At 35.2% G+C, this 15374-nt stretch overlaps 1 protein-coding gene across 1 annotated transcript in view; it reads left to right on the top strand.

The window, feature by feature from the left end:
- Nucleotides 1-14260, top strand: part of LOC126970048 (homeobox protein Hox-D1-like) — a 73853-nt gene extending 59593 nt beyond the window's left edge. The window contains exon 2 of the mRNA XM_050815758.1: nucleotides 10995-14260. Coding sequence (XP_050671715.1) covers nucleotides 10995-11386 — 392 coding nt within the window. The 3' untranslated portion in view covers nucleotides 11387-14260. The remainder of the gene's footprint in view (nucleotides 1-10994) is intronic.
- The last annotated feature ends 1114 nt before the right edge of the window (nucleotides 14261-15374 follow it).

The raw sequence follows: 15374 nt of genomic DNA, 5'->3' as shown, positions 1-15374 counted from the left end.
TCTCTACCCCAGTCCTCTAGAGCCCGCGTTGCACAATTTCGAACGAAGCTAGGTATAGCAACTCTGTGCTCGTGGAGAAATTTAAGGTCAAGGGCGACTGCATATATTGGTAGCGAGCCTCCTCCTGACACCATAAGCTGGTTTGCACTCCTCTCACTTCCTCTAGAGTCTTTTTGAGGTCGACATAAGAAGATTAACAATTTCTCAATGCCTGGTTCACCAAGGAGAGGTTGTGTGCATGGTTTTCTTCCAGACCCAAGCCTTCTACTGACTGAACCATTCCCTTAATATCGTTGACAAGTCCTCTGGATACTCAAACGATTCACATTTAGCCTCTGGGATACATAAGGTTTACTAACTTATCCTCAAGCAGCGCTATAATTTTTCTCGCTGTTGTCGTTCATTAAATAATGGTCTGATACCACAGATAATCTAAACTAACAATATCTCTTATCTTTAGCGGTCTCTAAAACTATATATATATGACTTAAAAATTATCAAGGAAATAGGAACATCCGAATGATTTAGAGTTAATAGGAACTTTTAAATCACCATATTTTTAAGCTTATTCCAATAAAGTTCAGTAAGGGTGATTTTTGTGAATAACAAGTGATAGATAGTGTAAAGAACTAATGTAAATAAAGTAATAAATAATAATAAAGGCTTGGCAATGTATTGCCCCAAATCTCGATATAGTAGGATTGACAACTTGATTAGTCGTATTTTAGAATGTTGATTATAAAAATGTAACCCGATCCAATTGATTGTGCCTTTTTTGTCCCCATATTAACTGTGAAGACTAATACGTACTAGACACCTTTTTACGAGATTAACCATTTATGGGGCTACCAGTTTTAATGTTACTAAAATATGCTCATGAGCAACAGGCGCTACTTATGACGGCAGAAGCATCCTGTCATGGCAAACCCTGTTTTGGTTGTGAAATTAAAGCTACTATTCCTTTAAATACTTCAAATATTCAAACATTATTTGTGTGTGTATTGCATCCCGTCTACTCAGTAAATCTTAATATTTTATACTTTTTGCCTTACTTAAGTAAGTTGATATATTTGTATAATGATTTGCATCACTGTAAATTATATTTAAAATCCTTGTGAATAATGATGAAGTTGTAGTAATTACTTATAAGTGTCTTGAGTTTTTGTCCTTAAAACTCAACATGTGCGAAGTGTTAGTAATTGGTACAATGTATTTGATATACACCATTAATTATTGGACCTAAAAAGTAACATTTGAGTTGCGGTTGAGCTTTAAACTTTTATTGTTATTATAACAACAATATGCATACACTTATGTGAATGGACACGCAAAAAATATTTTTAATCTTCGGTACCTATCTTATATATATAAATCATATATACACGTCGCCCTCATTTTACAATCTATATATATATATATTACGCTCTTGGATATAGAGGATAGAGGCACTGTTTGTGATATTGCGCAAACAGACAAACAAACGGACAGCCGGCGTTGTTTGATCTGGTAACGGGTTCTCGTGGCCGCTTCGACCGCTGTGTACAAGTGTCGGGTTACTAAAATATTATCTCTTATTACTTGGATTGTATTTGTCGGAACAAGAAGGTATTGTTCATCACAGAACTTCAAACTAACATCTAATGTTATTATTTTTGTTATTCTAATATTTCTAACAATATTAAAACATACTTTATGACGTTAAGTTTGATGATTGGTGAACACCATAATACTTACGATTTATGAAAGCTCTTGCATCGTTTACGCTCTTGGCGATTAAAAATTCAAGACAAGATATCTTGTAACTCTACAAATATTTAAAGGAAGTTATATTTAGTTTGCGTAACAAATCAGAAAGCCTTAAATTCCTCCTAGTGCTGTTTTCCATTTGTAAAAAGAACATTGTTGTAATAAAGAGGTTAGGTATTAAATACAATCAATGAAAATATTATTATATCGCATAATTTAGTTAAATAACATTGATTAAACTAAGTTAAATTACAAATCATTAAACTATTTTTATAAAATTAGAATTTACAATGAATGAGAAAGCTCATGGTCGCTCAGAAGGCAATGGAGAGGGCTCGGAGTTTCCCTACGAGATCGAATCAGAAGTGAGGAGATCCGTAGGAGAACCAAAGTCACTGACATAGCCCAAATGATTGCGAAACTGAAGTGGCAGTGGGCAGGGCACATAGTTCGACTGACAGACGGCCGTTGGGGCAGTAAAATTCTCGAATGGCGATCACGTACCGGAAGAAGTAGTGTTGGTAGGCCTCCCACCGATGGACCGACGATCTGGTCAAGATCACCGGAATACGTTGGATGAGAGGACCGATCGTCGTGGAAATCTTTGGGGGAGGCTTTTGGCCAGCAGTGGACGACTTCCAGCTGATGATGATGATGAGTTGCAAGAGGATTTAGCTGAAGTATATTATTTATAATTATTTACAGTATTATAGTTATTCAGAGGTCCCGGGTTCGAATCCGGGTAGGTGCAAACATTTATATGATGAATATGGATGTTTGTTTCTGAGTCATAGAAGTTTATAAGTATTTATGTATGTTTAACTAATTATATTATGTTAAATATATCGTTGTCCTGCACCCATAGTACAGGCTATGCCTAGATTGTAGAAATAATATTTAAGTAAGGTAACAAATTAATATTTACAACGAAATTAAAAAAATAATAATAGATTATATACAAACACTACAGTTAGCTCAAGAGTCCCGATTAATACCTACTAATCCTATGAGAGGCTTCTCTGCACATGATAGGTACTAGATGGGTGCCATTGTTGTGCCTTTTTCTGCCGTGAAGCAATAATGTACAAGCAATCAAATCAAGTCAAATCATCTTTATTTGCAGGATAAAGTAACATATTTTCATTGACTTGTAATCAATAGGTGCTCCTATCCTAACCCATAAGCCATGCAAACTAATAAAACTGGAATACAAACTTAGTTATATTTTACTGTGGGGTCATGCTGCTGACATTAACATAGTGTTTACTCTGCAAAAGAGAGCTGTTCGGCTATATACCAGCTTGGTTATAGACAGTCTCTCAAAGAAAAATTTAAAGAAATAAATATTTATACATTCACAAAAATCGTCACCTTTTTGCTCTTAATAGTGATTTTCATTATTATAACACTAGAAATAAGGGATTGCTTGAAACTAATTCTAGTAGGCTTCATAAGATACATAATGCTTAAGGGTAAATGTTTTTTATAATAAAGTCCCAGCTTCTGTTCAGGCATTATATATAAATAAATTTAAATGTTTTATAAAAAAAATGCCTCTGTCTTAAATCCTATTACTCCACAGATAGGTATATATAATATCTAAGTGATCGGACAGCCTGGGACTAGATTATGATTATTTTATAGCAATAGCAATGAAAGTACAATATTGTATATTTTTATTGAAAAGAGCGTAAAAAAGAATGCCGGGAGTGTTTCTTGCACCGCTTCTTCTCTCTCAGAGCGCCATTTGTTTCCGAAGCGGTAGTAGTATCTAGTATATTAGAAATGACATCAAAATGAATTCTAAAGGAATCAATTTTGAGAAAATAAATGCCTTTTATGCCTTTTAGTTTAGTTTTCAAATTCTTTTACAATTGTCAATTAAAAGTTTAATATTATGAAGTATTCGCTATACTAAAACCATAGTAATCTTAATAATAAGGCACTATTAAGATTTCTATGACTAAAACAGATATTATACATCTCAAACCAAATTAAAATTGACGCTAATCATACAAATATAATGTCATAGGCACATTTTAATTTATATATAAAATAAAGTCCTTAGATTAAGGATTGGTCTCCGCTGCGCTCCAACTAGATTCCGCAGGCATAGTCGCAAAGTGCGGTGACTAATACATCGCCCAAGTGGGTGTACTCGAGCCAGTTTCGAACAATGTGTGGCGTTAACGTGCCACATGTTCTGTTAAAATTTGCTAATAATAATTGAAACTAAAATTGTTGGTTGTAAACTAGGTTGCGTTGTAAAACTATGTAAAAATAATACTACAAGAAATAAGAAGGACACTGGGACACATATCATCATTAAGTATTTTGTATTTTATTAATTTCAATGTAAAATAATACGAAGCGTACGTTACAAATAAAAGAAAAAAAGAAGAAAGAAAGATGTCATTGAGTGTCACGATGCCACGCACACAGGCACCTAATAGTTGTCGTAATAAAAATGCTATTGTTCTTAGGTGGTGCGGAATTTAGTTGGAGCGCAGCGGAGACCAATCCTTAATCTAAGGAAAATAATAATTAATAAAAGCATCTACTAACTGAATAATCGGCTGCCTGACATATCTAATACAGTTGTACTCACTTTTTATGAAATAAATTCTAGGCATGATAACTCTAGTAATATGGTTATAACTACATTAATAATTCATTTGGTCCTGCATGCTGCAGTGTTGAAAAAACTTTCTTCCACGTGCAATCAAACTATATGTCATAGATAATTAAAACGTCCAGTAAATAGACTCTCTTGCTGTTAGACAACCGATAAAAACAGGCCAGGAATATTAGATAAGTATGTGTGACAAGCTACGTCTTACACTCGCGATTTGTATGACACTGTGTTTGAGTGCGTGAATTTGTCTAAATAGAGGTTAGTTCTAAACTTAGTTTTTTCGTCGTTTTCACAGCTGTCATAGTCTATCTAGACGTATAAATGATATAAGCTTTATGTATAAAACTAATATGAACGTATATTCATTTATTAGGGCGGAAACACTCGTGTTAAGGCGACACTAAATGCCGGCGACCTTGAGCGCTAGCTCCTAGGTAACATAGCCAATATTTTCAAAATTCTTGCGTCGAAAATGTAACGTTTTAACAGGCGCAAACAGTTTAATTGCTTATAATCCTCATTATTGATTACTAGTAGGATAAAGTAGTGTTCATAGCTCCAAATGCTATATTTTCACCACAAAACTTGTCTAAAAACACCTTGTTTTTGTGTTTTGTGTTTACCCTTCGCCTTAACGACTGCAATATTAATTAATATTGTAAATTTAATATTGTATGACACCTGATGCAGTATTTGTCGTCATTTAATTAAGAAGAACACATGTCATGAACAGCCAGTCACGGCCGGACAATTAGTTCAATACAACGGATCCGCTATTATCCGGATTAGGCCGGACATATTGCTGTCACATTACCGGACTCCGGAAGGGTTGAAAGTTTATTGGACTCTCTGTCTTGGTTAGGTAATTAATCTTCCATACTTTGTATTGACCTTAGTGCTATATTAACATAGAAAGTATAGAATGACACACAATTTTGAGTCACTTAAGGAATAAATTCTTAACAGTGAATTTAAGTAAGTTAACGACAAAACGGGTCAACTTTGTTCAGCAGTCTCCGAAAATTCTGATGGAGGTGTCATTCGATTCGGAATGGCATCTAGATGGTTTTCAAAAAAAAAATGAATTTCCGCTTGCAAAATTTACAAAAGTTATTAACAATTTACTAAAAAAACTAATAAAGGTTTTTCAATTTTGAAAAAAGATTCCAAAAGAGGAGGAAACTTCCTAATGTTATTTTAGTTAGTTATGTTCATAAAGTTTTTACTCCCGGAATTGTAGGGCCAATATTTATAATTTTCCAAAGGGTTGAAAATATGCCCGAAAACGAGTACTCCGGCTTGCTCAAGCCACGCCCCCTTCGGAACTTTAATGAATAAATATTATTTAAACTTATTAAATACGAAAATTAAAAATTTAAAAACAGGTGCCTACAGGACAGATCAATAAACAATAACCCGTGGTCAAAAAATTTTTATCGCAATTTTTCAATAAGTTATCCATTAATTAATTAACAATTTTTTGTAGCACATACATTAACATTGCAAGTGCGATAATTGTTAAACTATTAATCTAACAATGTTTTCCTTTCGTGGAGCTATTTTTCAAAGGTCTTAAAATAGAATTTCTTTGGAAAAAAAAATAATTTTCATTTTGTTAATATTATGTCATGTGTAACGTCAGCGGTCAGGGTGTCGAATTTGCGTGACGGTGTGCGCGCGCACTTTACCAAACGCGCCAAAAGTAGTAAGTTCAATATGGCTTCTAACATTTTTAATAAGTATTTTAATAGCTGATTACACAACACATTAACTCCACCTGTACAAGTGAACGATGTATTTATGTAACAAATCATAACGTTTGGTCAAAAGTCAATGCAAGCTTCACATTAGTCTGACATGGCCGACACGTTAGTAAAATTTGTGTTTACTTTTCTACAATAATAACCGTCAAGCGCTCACGACGTGTGAGCGGGACCGGCCTCACTTCGCCGCGGGGCGCCGCATAAACGCCAATATTGAAATATCTCTCGTATCATTCCTTTCCTTCACTCGTATTAGAAAAAATTGACACCTGTCATAAGCGAGCGAGGTGCCCGGAGCTCCCACGAACATTCTTTGTGCATTAAATGGCAGGATACCTCGGGGTGTGCAAATATGTTTGGACAGGTTTTTGTCTGGTTCATTGACTTGTGGTTTTGTTTGTTCGTGACTAGGTATTGTCGCGGGCTGACTTCCTATCCCGAACTCATTGTTGCCAGTAAAAAAGTATGTCTCATACACTAACAAAAAATTACTTAGAATGAAAATTTCACGCAGAATTTCAAAGAGGATGTAAATACTACGTAATAAGAGGCGCGACTGCCTAAGTAAAAACTGTAATTTAGTTTAGTATGAAATATGCAGTGATTAAGGTTGAAATAGTTGTAAAACGTAGTGGATGCCGTCTTTTTACAAGATTAAAGCCGTCATCTGTCAATCTATGACTGCACGTTTGATACGATTGAATGAATCGCTATTTTCTTCGAGTCTTTCGCTAGGCTGCAATATTTCATATCATTTGCTGGTCATTCATAAATAAATTATAAGAACATCTCCTTACGGTATTTTTTGGATGATAATTTATGACAATCAAAACAAAATTTACATGATTTCTATAGTTACAGATAGTGTAATAATGAATTATAAAGACACGTCGCATCTCCAATTAATATACCAAAAACTAATTACTACATGAAAGTACGTAGTAAAACTATTAACCCGTACGGCCTTATAAATAAATTTGACATAAAGTTATAACTTAGAATAAACCGAGAATTTGTATAGATAATGTTATTTTTTTTAATGAAAATAACCCTAAAAATTCTGAGTGGCACTACAACCGCGCTCTTCACCTTGAAACATAAGATGTTAAGTCTCATTTGCCCAGTAATTAGTAATTTCACTAGCTACGGCGCCCTCCAGACCAAAACACAGTAATGCTTACAAATGACTGCTTCACGGCAGAAATAGGCGCCGTTGTGGTACCCATAATCTAGCTGGCATCCTGTGCAAAGGAGCCTCCCACTGGTAAAGTTAACTATATCGCTGACAACACTATCAATACAATGATAATTCTTAAGTTTTCCCAATGTCAAGCAGTCTTGCAAATTAACGCTGGAAACGTTATACCTCCGAGTAAAGCGAACGTAAGCAAAATGTCTATTTGTATACATTTAGCATATTATTGGTTTATTCTCAGGTATAACTTAATGCCAATTTTATTTGTAAGGCCGTTAAAGTTTAAATAGTTTTTTTTAAATACATTCCTAGTACAATGTAATACAAAATATAAATTTCAACTGATATACAATCCCATTGAAATTTCTCATAAGAATATCATTTCACCCGGGTGAAATTACGTAGAATCGATTCAATAATTCTTTATTTTTTACGCGAGAGAATAGGGCCTGATAGTACTGTATATATTATGTATTACCAAACACTTATGATTATTGATTGAACCTAGAATTGTGTGCGGTAACACAATTGCGCTCGACACTTTGAAACACTAGCGACTTTAAAAATAAACTTCTTGATCGAGAATCGTATCGTTTTATAGTTCTCTTTGTAGAAGTCAAGAAACTGAAAACATCATTCAGACAACTTTATAAAACGGTTTGAAACTCTCACACACAATCACTGACATATACACACACACACACACACACACACACGCATTATTGTTTGTCAAGAAGATTTTATGTAATACGAGTCATCTGTCTTCTAAACTCTGTACTTGAGGTAGCACCACCGGTGATCTATTGGCCAGCTCGATGGGATTTTTCGTCAAAGAATTTAAGAAAAGATTTGAGAGTATTATGCCTGTAAGCTCTATAAAATAAGATAACTAGTTTATAATTTTCATTGGTTTTTTTCTTTAGTATAATATCTTTGTAACGCTTTAGATTTAATCTGTAATGTTACATTGTATCTTTAATAAATACATTTGTATTAGTATTTATTTCATTTTAATTTTACTAATTTACTATTATTTTTCTACTACGCGAATCAAATAGAAGTAACTAATATTTTTTAGTAACTGTGTTTCCCGGCTTCTGTGTTCCAAGCACCTTGCTTAGTGCAGAGCCAGCACTCAGTACAAATAGACTACAATGTACTCAACTATTCACAATTAAGATTAATTATATCTTGTTAACTTTAATTACTTTGTATGTATCTTAATTTTGGTAATAAATTTATTATTATTTTTAAGTATTGCCGTACGTACGGAAATACTTAAAAATATAATATAAATTATACATGAAAATAAACCAAGAATATGCATCATGTTTACAAAGAGACATTTTGCTTATTGGTTTTATTATTATGATTGGTTTATTCGGACGCATAACGTTTCCCGCGTTTATTTGTAAGGCTACATACGGAAAACTTCAGAATTATTATTTGGAAAAGTTTAAGTTTCCAGTTCAGTAATTTTACTAGCTTCGGCCACGGCAGAAAATGGTACCGCCTACCAAACTAACCGGCATAGTGTGCATAGTTAAAGTTCTGTATTTGCCAGAAACTTTCACAAGTAAAGTTGTTACAAAAAGAGTAGGCACATGTTTCGTCTTGATAGACATGCAAATATTTCAGTGGTTTCGATTTATAATATTATAATCAAACACAATCAATAATTACTGCTACATTAAATTAATAATTAAATGACCCTACAAAATATAACTACAGTAATCAATTAAATGTTAAGAGAAAAAATGTAGTAAAAATAATCACAACAAAATACATTATTATTGGTAAAAATAGTATTGTTGCCAGTTACCACTTCGTTTGATAATATTCATTTATTGAGTAAAAACAAAAGCGTCCCATTGCTACAGATAATAATAATAATAGATCTCCATCTCAAACTCAAATGAGTGTTTTTATTTCGTCGGACATGGTTGATGTCATTTTGTTTGGCAGTTGATAGCAACTTGATTAGAGGTCGAGCCACTTTCTAGAGGTCTTAACCTTACTGCTCACCAAACATTTAATTCATTTAAACGCTAATATCCGTCATAAGAAATTAGAATGGTTATTGTCACTGATATGAATGAGCCTTGTACAATAATTAGATTATGATGAACATACAACATAAAACTATTATAATTTATTTGTAAGCTGGCACATATTATAGCCATTAACCCCTTTATTCATAATGGTCCGCTAACTTTATACAGTCGCTAAGGAGTGTTTTTTTCTCATTCTGACTTAGGTCAATAGAAGAAGACAGGGTGAGAATTAGCAATGCTTTAAGTTAGCAGACTATTATGAATAAGGGGGTTAAATTTAACAATTAATATATAATCCGCGTGCAATGCAGAGCTACTCGAATTGTCGGGGATAGCTATTGGGAGGCTCCTTTGCACAGGAGGCCGGCTAAATTATGGGTACCAAAATGGCGCCTATTTCTGCCGTGAAGCAGTAATGTTACTACTGTGTTTCGGTCTGGAGGGCGCCGTAACTAGTAAAATTACTGGGCAAATGAGGCTTAACATTTTATGTCTCAAGGTGAAGAGCGCAGTTGTGGTGCCGCTCAGAATTTTTGGGATTTTTCAAGAATCCTGGGCGGCACTGCATTGTAATGGGCAGGTCGTATCAATTACCATCAGCTGAACTTCTTGCTCGTCTCGTCCCTTATTTTCTTTATAGAAAAGAACCAGTGGTCTGTGAACGGCTCGATCATCTGGCGTTGCGTTAGAGACGTCGCTTTACTGTGTGTCTCCTACCGCATCTATCACGGGGAGTGTTCCGAAGAACTGTTTGACCTGATTCCTGCCGTCGTATTCCGCCGTCGCATGACACGCCAAAAATCAGAATATCATCCCCACCATCTAGATGTGTGGCGTTCCTTCACAGCGCGGTTTTCAATGAAGCTTCCTAATACGGTGGTTCCGGGTCGATACGACATTACCTTTAACAAAAGCGCGTAGGTACACCTTCCCTTGAGGATTTTAAGGCTAAGAAAGAGCGGAGCCTCCTGGCACAAGCATTCTTACATGCTTAAAAGGAGGTTCTTGTCACTATTTGTTTATTTTATTAAAGGCTGGCACCACTCCTGTGCTTCCTCTGGTGTTCCAATAGAATGTGGGCGGCTTTGGAATCTTTCTCCAAAAAAAATATAATAACATTTTAGTGTATAGATAAGTTTCAGATTCGATCATATTTTTTTATTCTATATTATGTGGTTCCCAACTAAACACAGAAGTTTATATTATTATATGGATAGATACTAGCTGATGCCCACGACTTCGCCCGCGTACATATAGGGTTTTTAAAAATAAGAAGCAGGTTTGGTTTGAAGATTATCTGATGTCCTATACCAGTTCCGGTTTCCGTTTTCGCTCTCGTTCTCAACATATTATGTGAATCTTTCTTCGAGGAAGATTGCTTTGCCAAAGTAAGCCTACTTAGGTGTAGCTCATCGACGTGAATTTCAGTTTTTCTGGGATTCCTTTCTCAAGCTGTAGTCTATCTCCGTACCAAATTTCATCAAAATCGGTTCATTAGCTCCGGCGTAAGAGCGTAACAAAGTAGTAGGGATGGCCCATATTATTGTAAAATTGTAAATTATTTATTTGTAAAATTAACATTATTCTTTCATTATTTCCAGTACCGAAGCTGATGATACCTCCAGCGGACTTTGTCAGTCAGGGAGTCCTTGGAAGTCCGCAGGATGGGATGCGGACCCCAACGGGTAGTCAGATGCTGGCTAACCCACTCCTCAACCTGAACAACACTGGACGCACCAACTTCACCAATAAACAACTGACTGAGTTAGAGAAAGAGTTTCACTTTAACAAGTACCTCACGCGGGCCAGAAGGATCGAAATAGCGTCCGCGCTGCAACTTAACGAGACCCAGGTTAAAATATGGTTTCAAAACAGAAGAATGAAGCAGAAGAAGAGGATCAAGGAGGGGCTGATAGTGGCCCCGGAGGCCGCGACCTCCTCCTCCCACCCCTCCGCCATGGGCTCCAACGAGAACAGCAGAGAGTCCAGCTAGAGTCTAAAGAACGTTTATCATTAAGTTTTGATTGTGCTGTACTGAGTGCCAAAATTTTACATTTTCTATTTTTTTATTTGTACTTTTATTTATTTAATCTATTTATTTTTAATATAATAGAAACATTGCGAGTCATACAATTAATTTTTGCATCCAAAATTTATGAGCGCTCTTCACTGAGGCAATTGTTCGAGTACTATAATTCGATTCGCTTTCGACTCAAATTTAAACGGTAATTACTACTCAAATGTTTTTTTTTTCAGTTAAGTAACCTTTCTATGTACATAGATATAAATAATATAGTAAACGAAATAAGAACGATTAAAAATATGTACAATTTTGGCAAATGGTATTTGTTGTAAGTTAATTGAATGAATAATAGAAGTTACAAAGCATTATTAAATAATTTAAGGCAGAATCGTTTTGATAATACAAGAGTTACAAATACTTAAGTGTAAGTATTTGAATATATTTAATTCGAGCTCAAATAAATGTAGATTCATTTAATTATTAAAAATGAATTAAAAAATAAGTGCTTCTTTATTAGGTTTGTGAATTGTTTTTCGCGGGCGAATATACATTTTGCGTTCATCCTAATCTTTTAATTTTTTTCTTGCAGAGAGCTTTACTTTAGGGTTATATTTTCTTTTTCACTAAGAAGTCAGTTTCTATTATAATGAAAACTACATATGGAGATAATAGGTCTTAAAAGAAAAGATTTAAAAATCATATTATGGGTTTAAAGTTTTTCGCAACTACATATCTATGTATTAGTAGATATTTTGGCCAATCGTAGGTACGTAAAACACTGATCTATGAAACATTTTAACATTCTTTGTGTTGCCAGCACATAAAATGGGTACCTTGTTGAAATAAATAATATCAGATAAATATATTTGTATTGTTTAATATAACTAGCTGACCCGACTGACGTTGTTCTGTACATAATAAATAAAACACTGTTTTTTTTTTTATGAATTTGTCAATAATATTTCATAAAATCAAGATCTATTTCGTAAAATATGCTCCCTGTTGTTATAATGAAATTGTTTCACAGCAATATCTACTTTCAAACCGTGCGTCAATAAATTCTCTCATATTAAATCATGTCCATACAATACAAATATTGGAAATAAAAATAATTATGAGTCCTAAAACGAAATAAAAACTATCCTATCTCTCAAGTTGGACTAAACAGCACTCCATGAAGTTATCCCATTAAAATCCGTTCATTAGTATAGTTCACTAAAAAGAAACATCAGTACACTGGATTTTTTTAATGAATATAAGGAACGAGACGAGCAGGACGTTCAGCTGATGGTAATTGATACGCCCTATATATTACAATGGAGTGCCGCTGAGGATTCTTGAAAAACCCAAAAATTCTGAGCGGCACTACAAGTGCATTCGTACAAGTCTCATTTGCCCAGTAATTTCACTAGCTACGGCGCCCTTCAGACCGAAACACAGTAATGTTTACACATGACTGCTTCACCGCAGAAATAGGCGGTGCAAAGGAGCCTCTCACTGGTACATGAAGACCGCGTAGACTTATAAATATGCTAGCTAATAAAGCGTGCGAGAGAGAAGAACATATCTAACAGAAATACAGCAAGATAGAAAAGATAAGTGAATCTATTGTTACTATTACCGATTTTGTTTGACAAGTCGTAAACAGTCGGCCAGTTTTGGCATTAGCTACTAACACTGACCTCTACTATATACCACTGGACTGGCGGCTGTTAAAGTGCTTTTGTGCCTGTTTGATATTCGCCATTTTGGCGCTGTTGGCCATGTAGCGAGAGTCTGCGGTACTAAAACTAGTGATGACAGCCTCAGCAAACATCGTTAAATGGTGGGACTAACATCGTTAAACTATTTACAAAAAAAATGTGTACTTTATTACGTTGATTATGGAAGTATAAATGACACGCAAAACGAACGAAATTAATTCAAAATGCAAATATACTTCAGAGTATTGTACGTTCCTTCGCAGCCATTTGTATTATACGTCAAAATTAGTTCTCTGGACGCTTGCGAGTGGCGCTTCAAATAGGCACAAAAAATTTGCTGTCAAACGTATGGGACAGCCTGTCCAGTGGCTATTTAGTATTTTGAATATTAAGCAACTAGGTAACGGACACACTGACAATTGGTCTTGAATTATCGGGCTGTCACGTCGTCTATGTAATTCAAAGTCTATGAGTACAATAATTTGTTATACAAAATAGTTTTATAGGACACTCAATTTGGCACAAAAAGACGTACTTTTTGCCTACAGTTTTTACTAAAGACAATCTGTAAGCACAGTTTTGCCGTTCTGCTATCTGACTGCGAATGATATGTGTTGAGCTAACAGTAACTCAATCATAAGATAATATAATAGGCATCTTAACTGTGGCCCATGTCGCTTCAAATACATCCATTATCTCTGACTTCTACCAGTTTTAAAAAAATTGCTTCCACATAGTGTTACTACTTCAATGATTCAACTTGTTATTTTAAAATACGCTTCAGTTTTTTGAAGACAGTATTATATAATCTGCCTATGTATTTCATTTTATATATTAGTACTTTTTTAAATTAAGAATAGCTCATCTGAACACGATGTCAATCTGTAAGAAATCCTGACATCTAAAAATTTAAATACATGAAACTTTATCATTTTATGCTTTTCGAGTTAGAAAATTGTCTTTAATTATAAAAACCAAAGCTGATTTATTTATTAAGCGTATATTGTATGCTTTGTCGTATGTAATGTACAGTTCTAATAAGTTTAGTTGTATATAAAGCATCGCTGTATAAGATTGTGTGTAAATTTTGTATTGCTAACTAGTTATGAGATTTATCAATAAATTAATTTGTCTATTTTCACTTGCTGTTTCATTGGCAACAACTATCTTACAGGTTTCTACCTCTACCTCTTTATATGGAAGAGAAAAGAAAAAATTCTGAGCGGCACTACAGCTGCGCTCGTCACCTTGATACATATGATGATAAGTCTCATTTGCCCAGTAATTTCACTAGCTACGGCTGCGGCGCCTTTCACCTGAAACACTGTAATGCTTACACATTACCGCTTCATGGCAGAAATAGGCTCCGTTGTGGTACCTATAATCTAGACGTCATCCTGTGCAAAGGAGTCTCCCACTGGTAAAGATGTTAAGTGATCACCGCCGCTTTTACTCTCCTGCAACACCAGAGGAATCAAAGGAGCGTGGCCGACGTTTAAGGAGGTACCCATGTCGTATCATCCCGGAAACACCGTACAAGGAAGCTCATCCCACAGCTCGGTTGTACGTAAAAGAAAGTTCCTTAAAAACCGCACTGTAGAGGAATGCCATACATTCAGATGGTGGGGATGATATCCTAATTTGTGGCGTGTCGGGTGAAGGTGGAAAGGAATCAAGTCGGGCAGCTCTTCGGAATAATCCCCGTGATAGATGCGGTAGAAGACACACAATGAAGCGACGTTTCTACACAACGCCACGTGATCTAGCCGTTAATAGAGCACTGGATCCCCGACATTTTAAGCAGCTTTACGTTGCACGTTCGAACTGAAACTGGGGTGTGTCATACCAGAGATGCCAACAAATGACCGCGGAGTTCATAATCGATCGAGATTTTGAGACCCAGTATTCCGATACTACGCGATGCTTTAAGGGCAGTGATGTCGAAGAGCGGTGATACGACAAGTGAGGTTTTTAGTGGTAAACCTGCAAACTTGAGCCTACAACTACAAGAAGTAGACATGATGAATCTGACAGATAGATATCTTCGAGACCCTGTATTCCGATCCTAGGCGATGCTTTAAAGGCAGTGTTGTCGAAGAGCGGTGATACGACAAGTGAGGTTTTTAGTGGTAAACCTGCAAACTTGAGCCTACAACTACAAGAAGTAGACATGATGAATCTGACAGATACAGATATAGATATATAGATATCTTCGAGACCCTGTATTCCGATACTAGGCGATGCTAAAAAGGGCA

Source organism: Leptidea sinapis, chromosome 1, assembly GCF_905404315.1.
Source record: "Leptidea sinapis chromosome 1, ilLepSina1.1, whole genome shotgun sequence".
NCBI lineage: Eukaryota > Metazoa > Arthropoda > Insecta > Lepidoptera > Pieridae > Leptidea > Leptidea sinapis.
The sequence above is the reverse complement of the archived record's forward strand: the minus strand, read 5'-3'. Positions and strand labels throughout refer to the sequence as shown.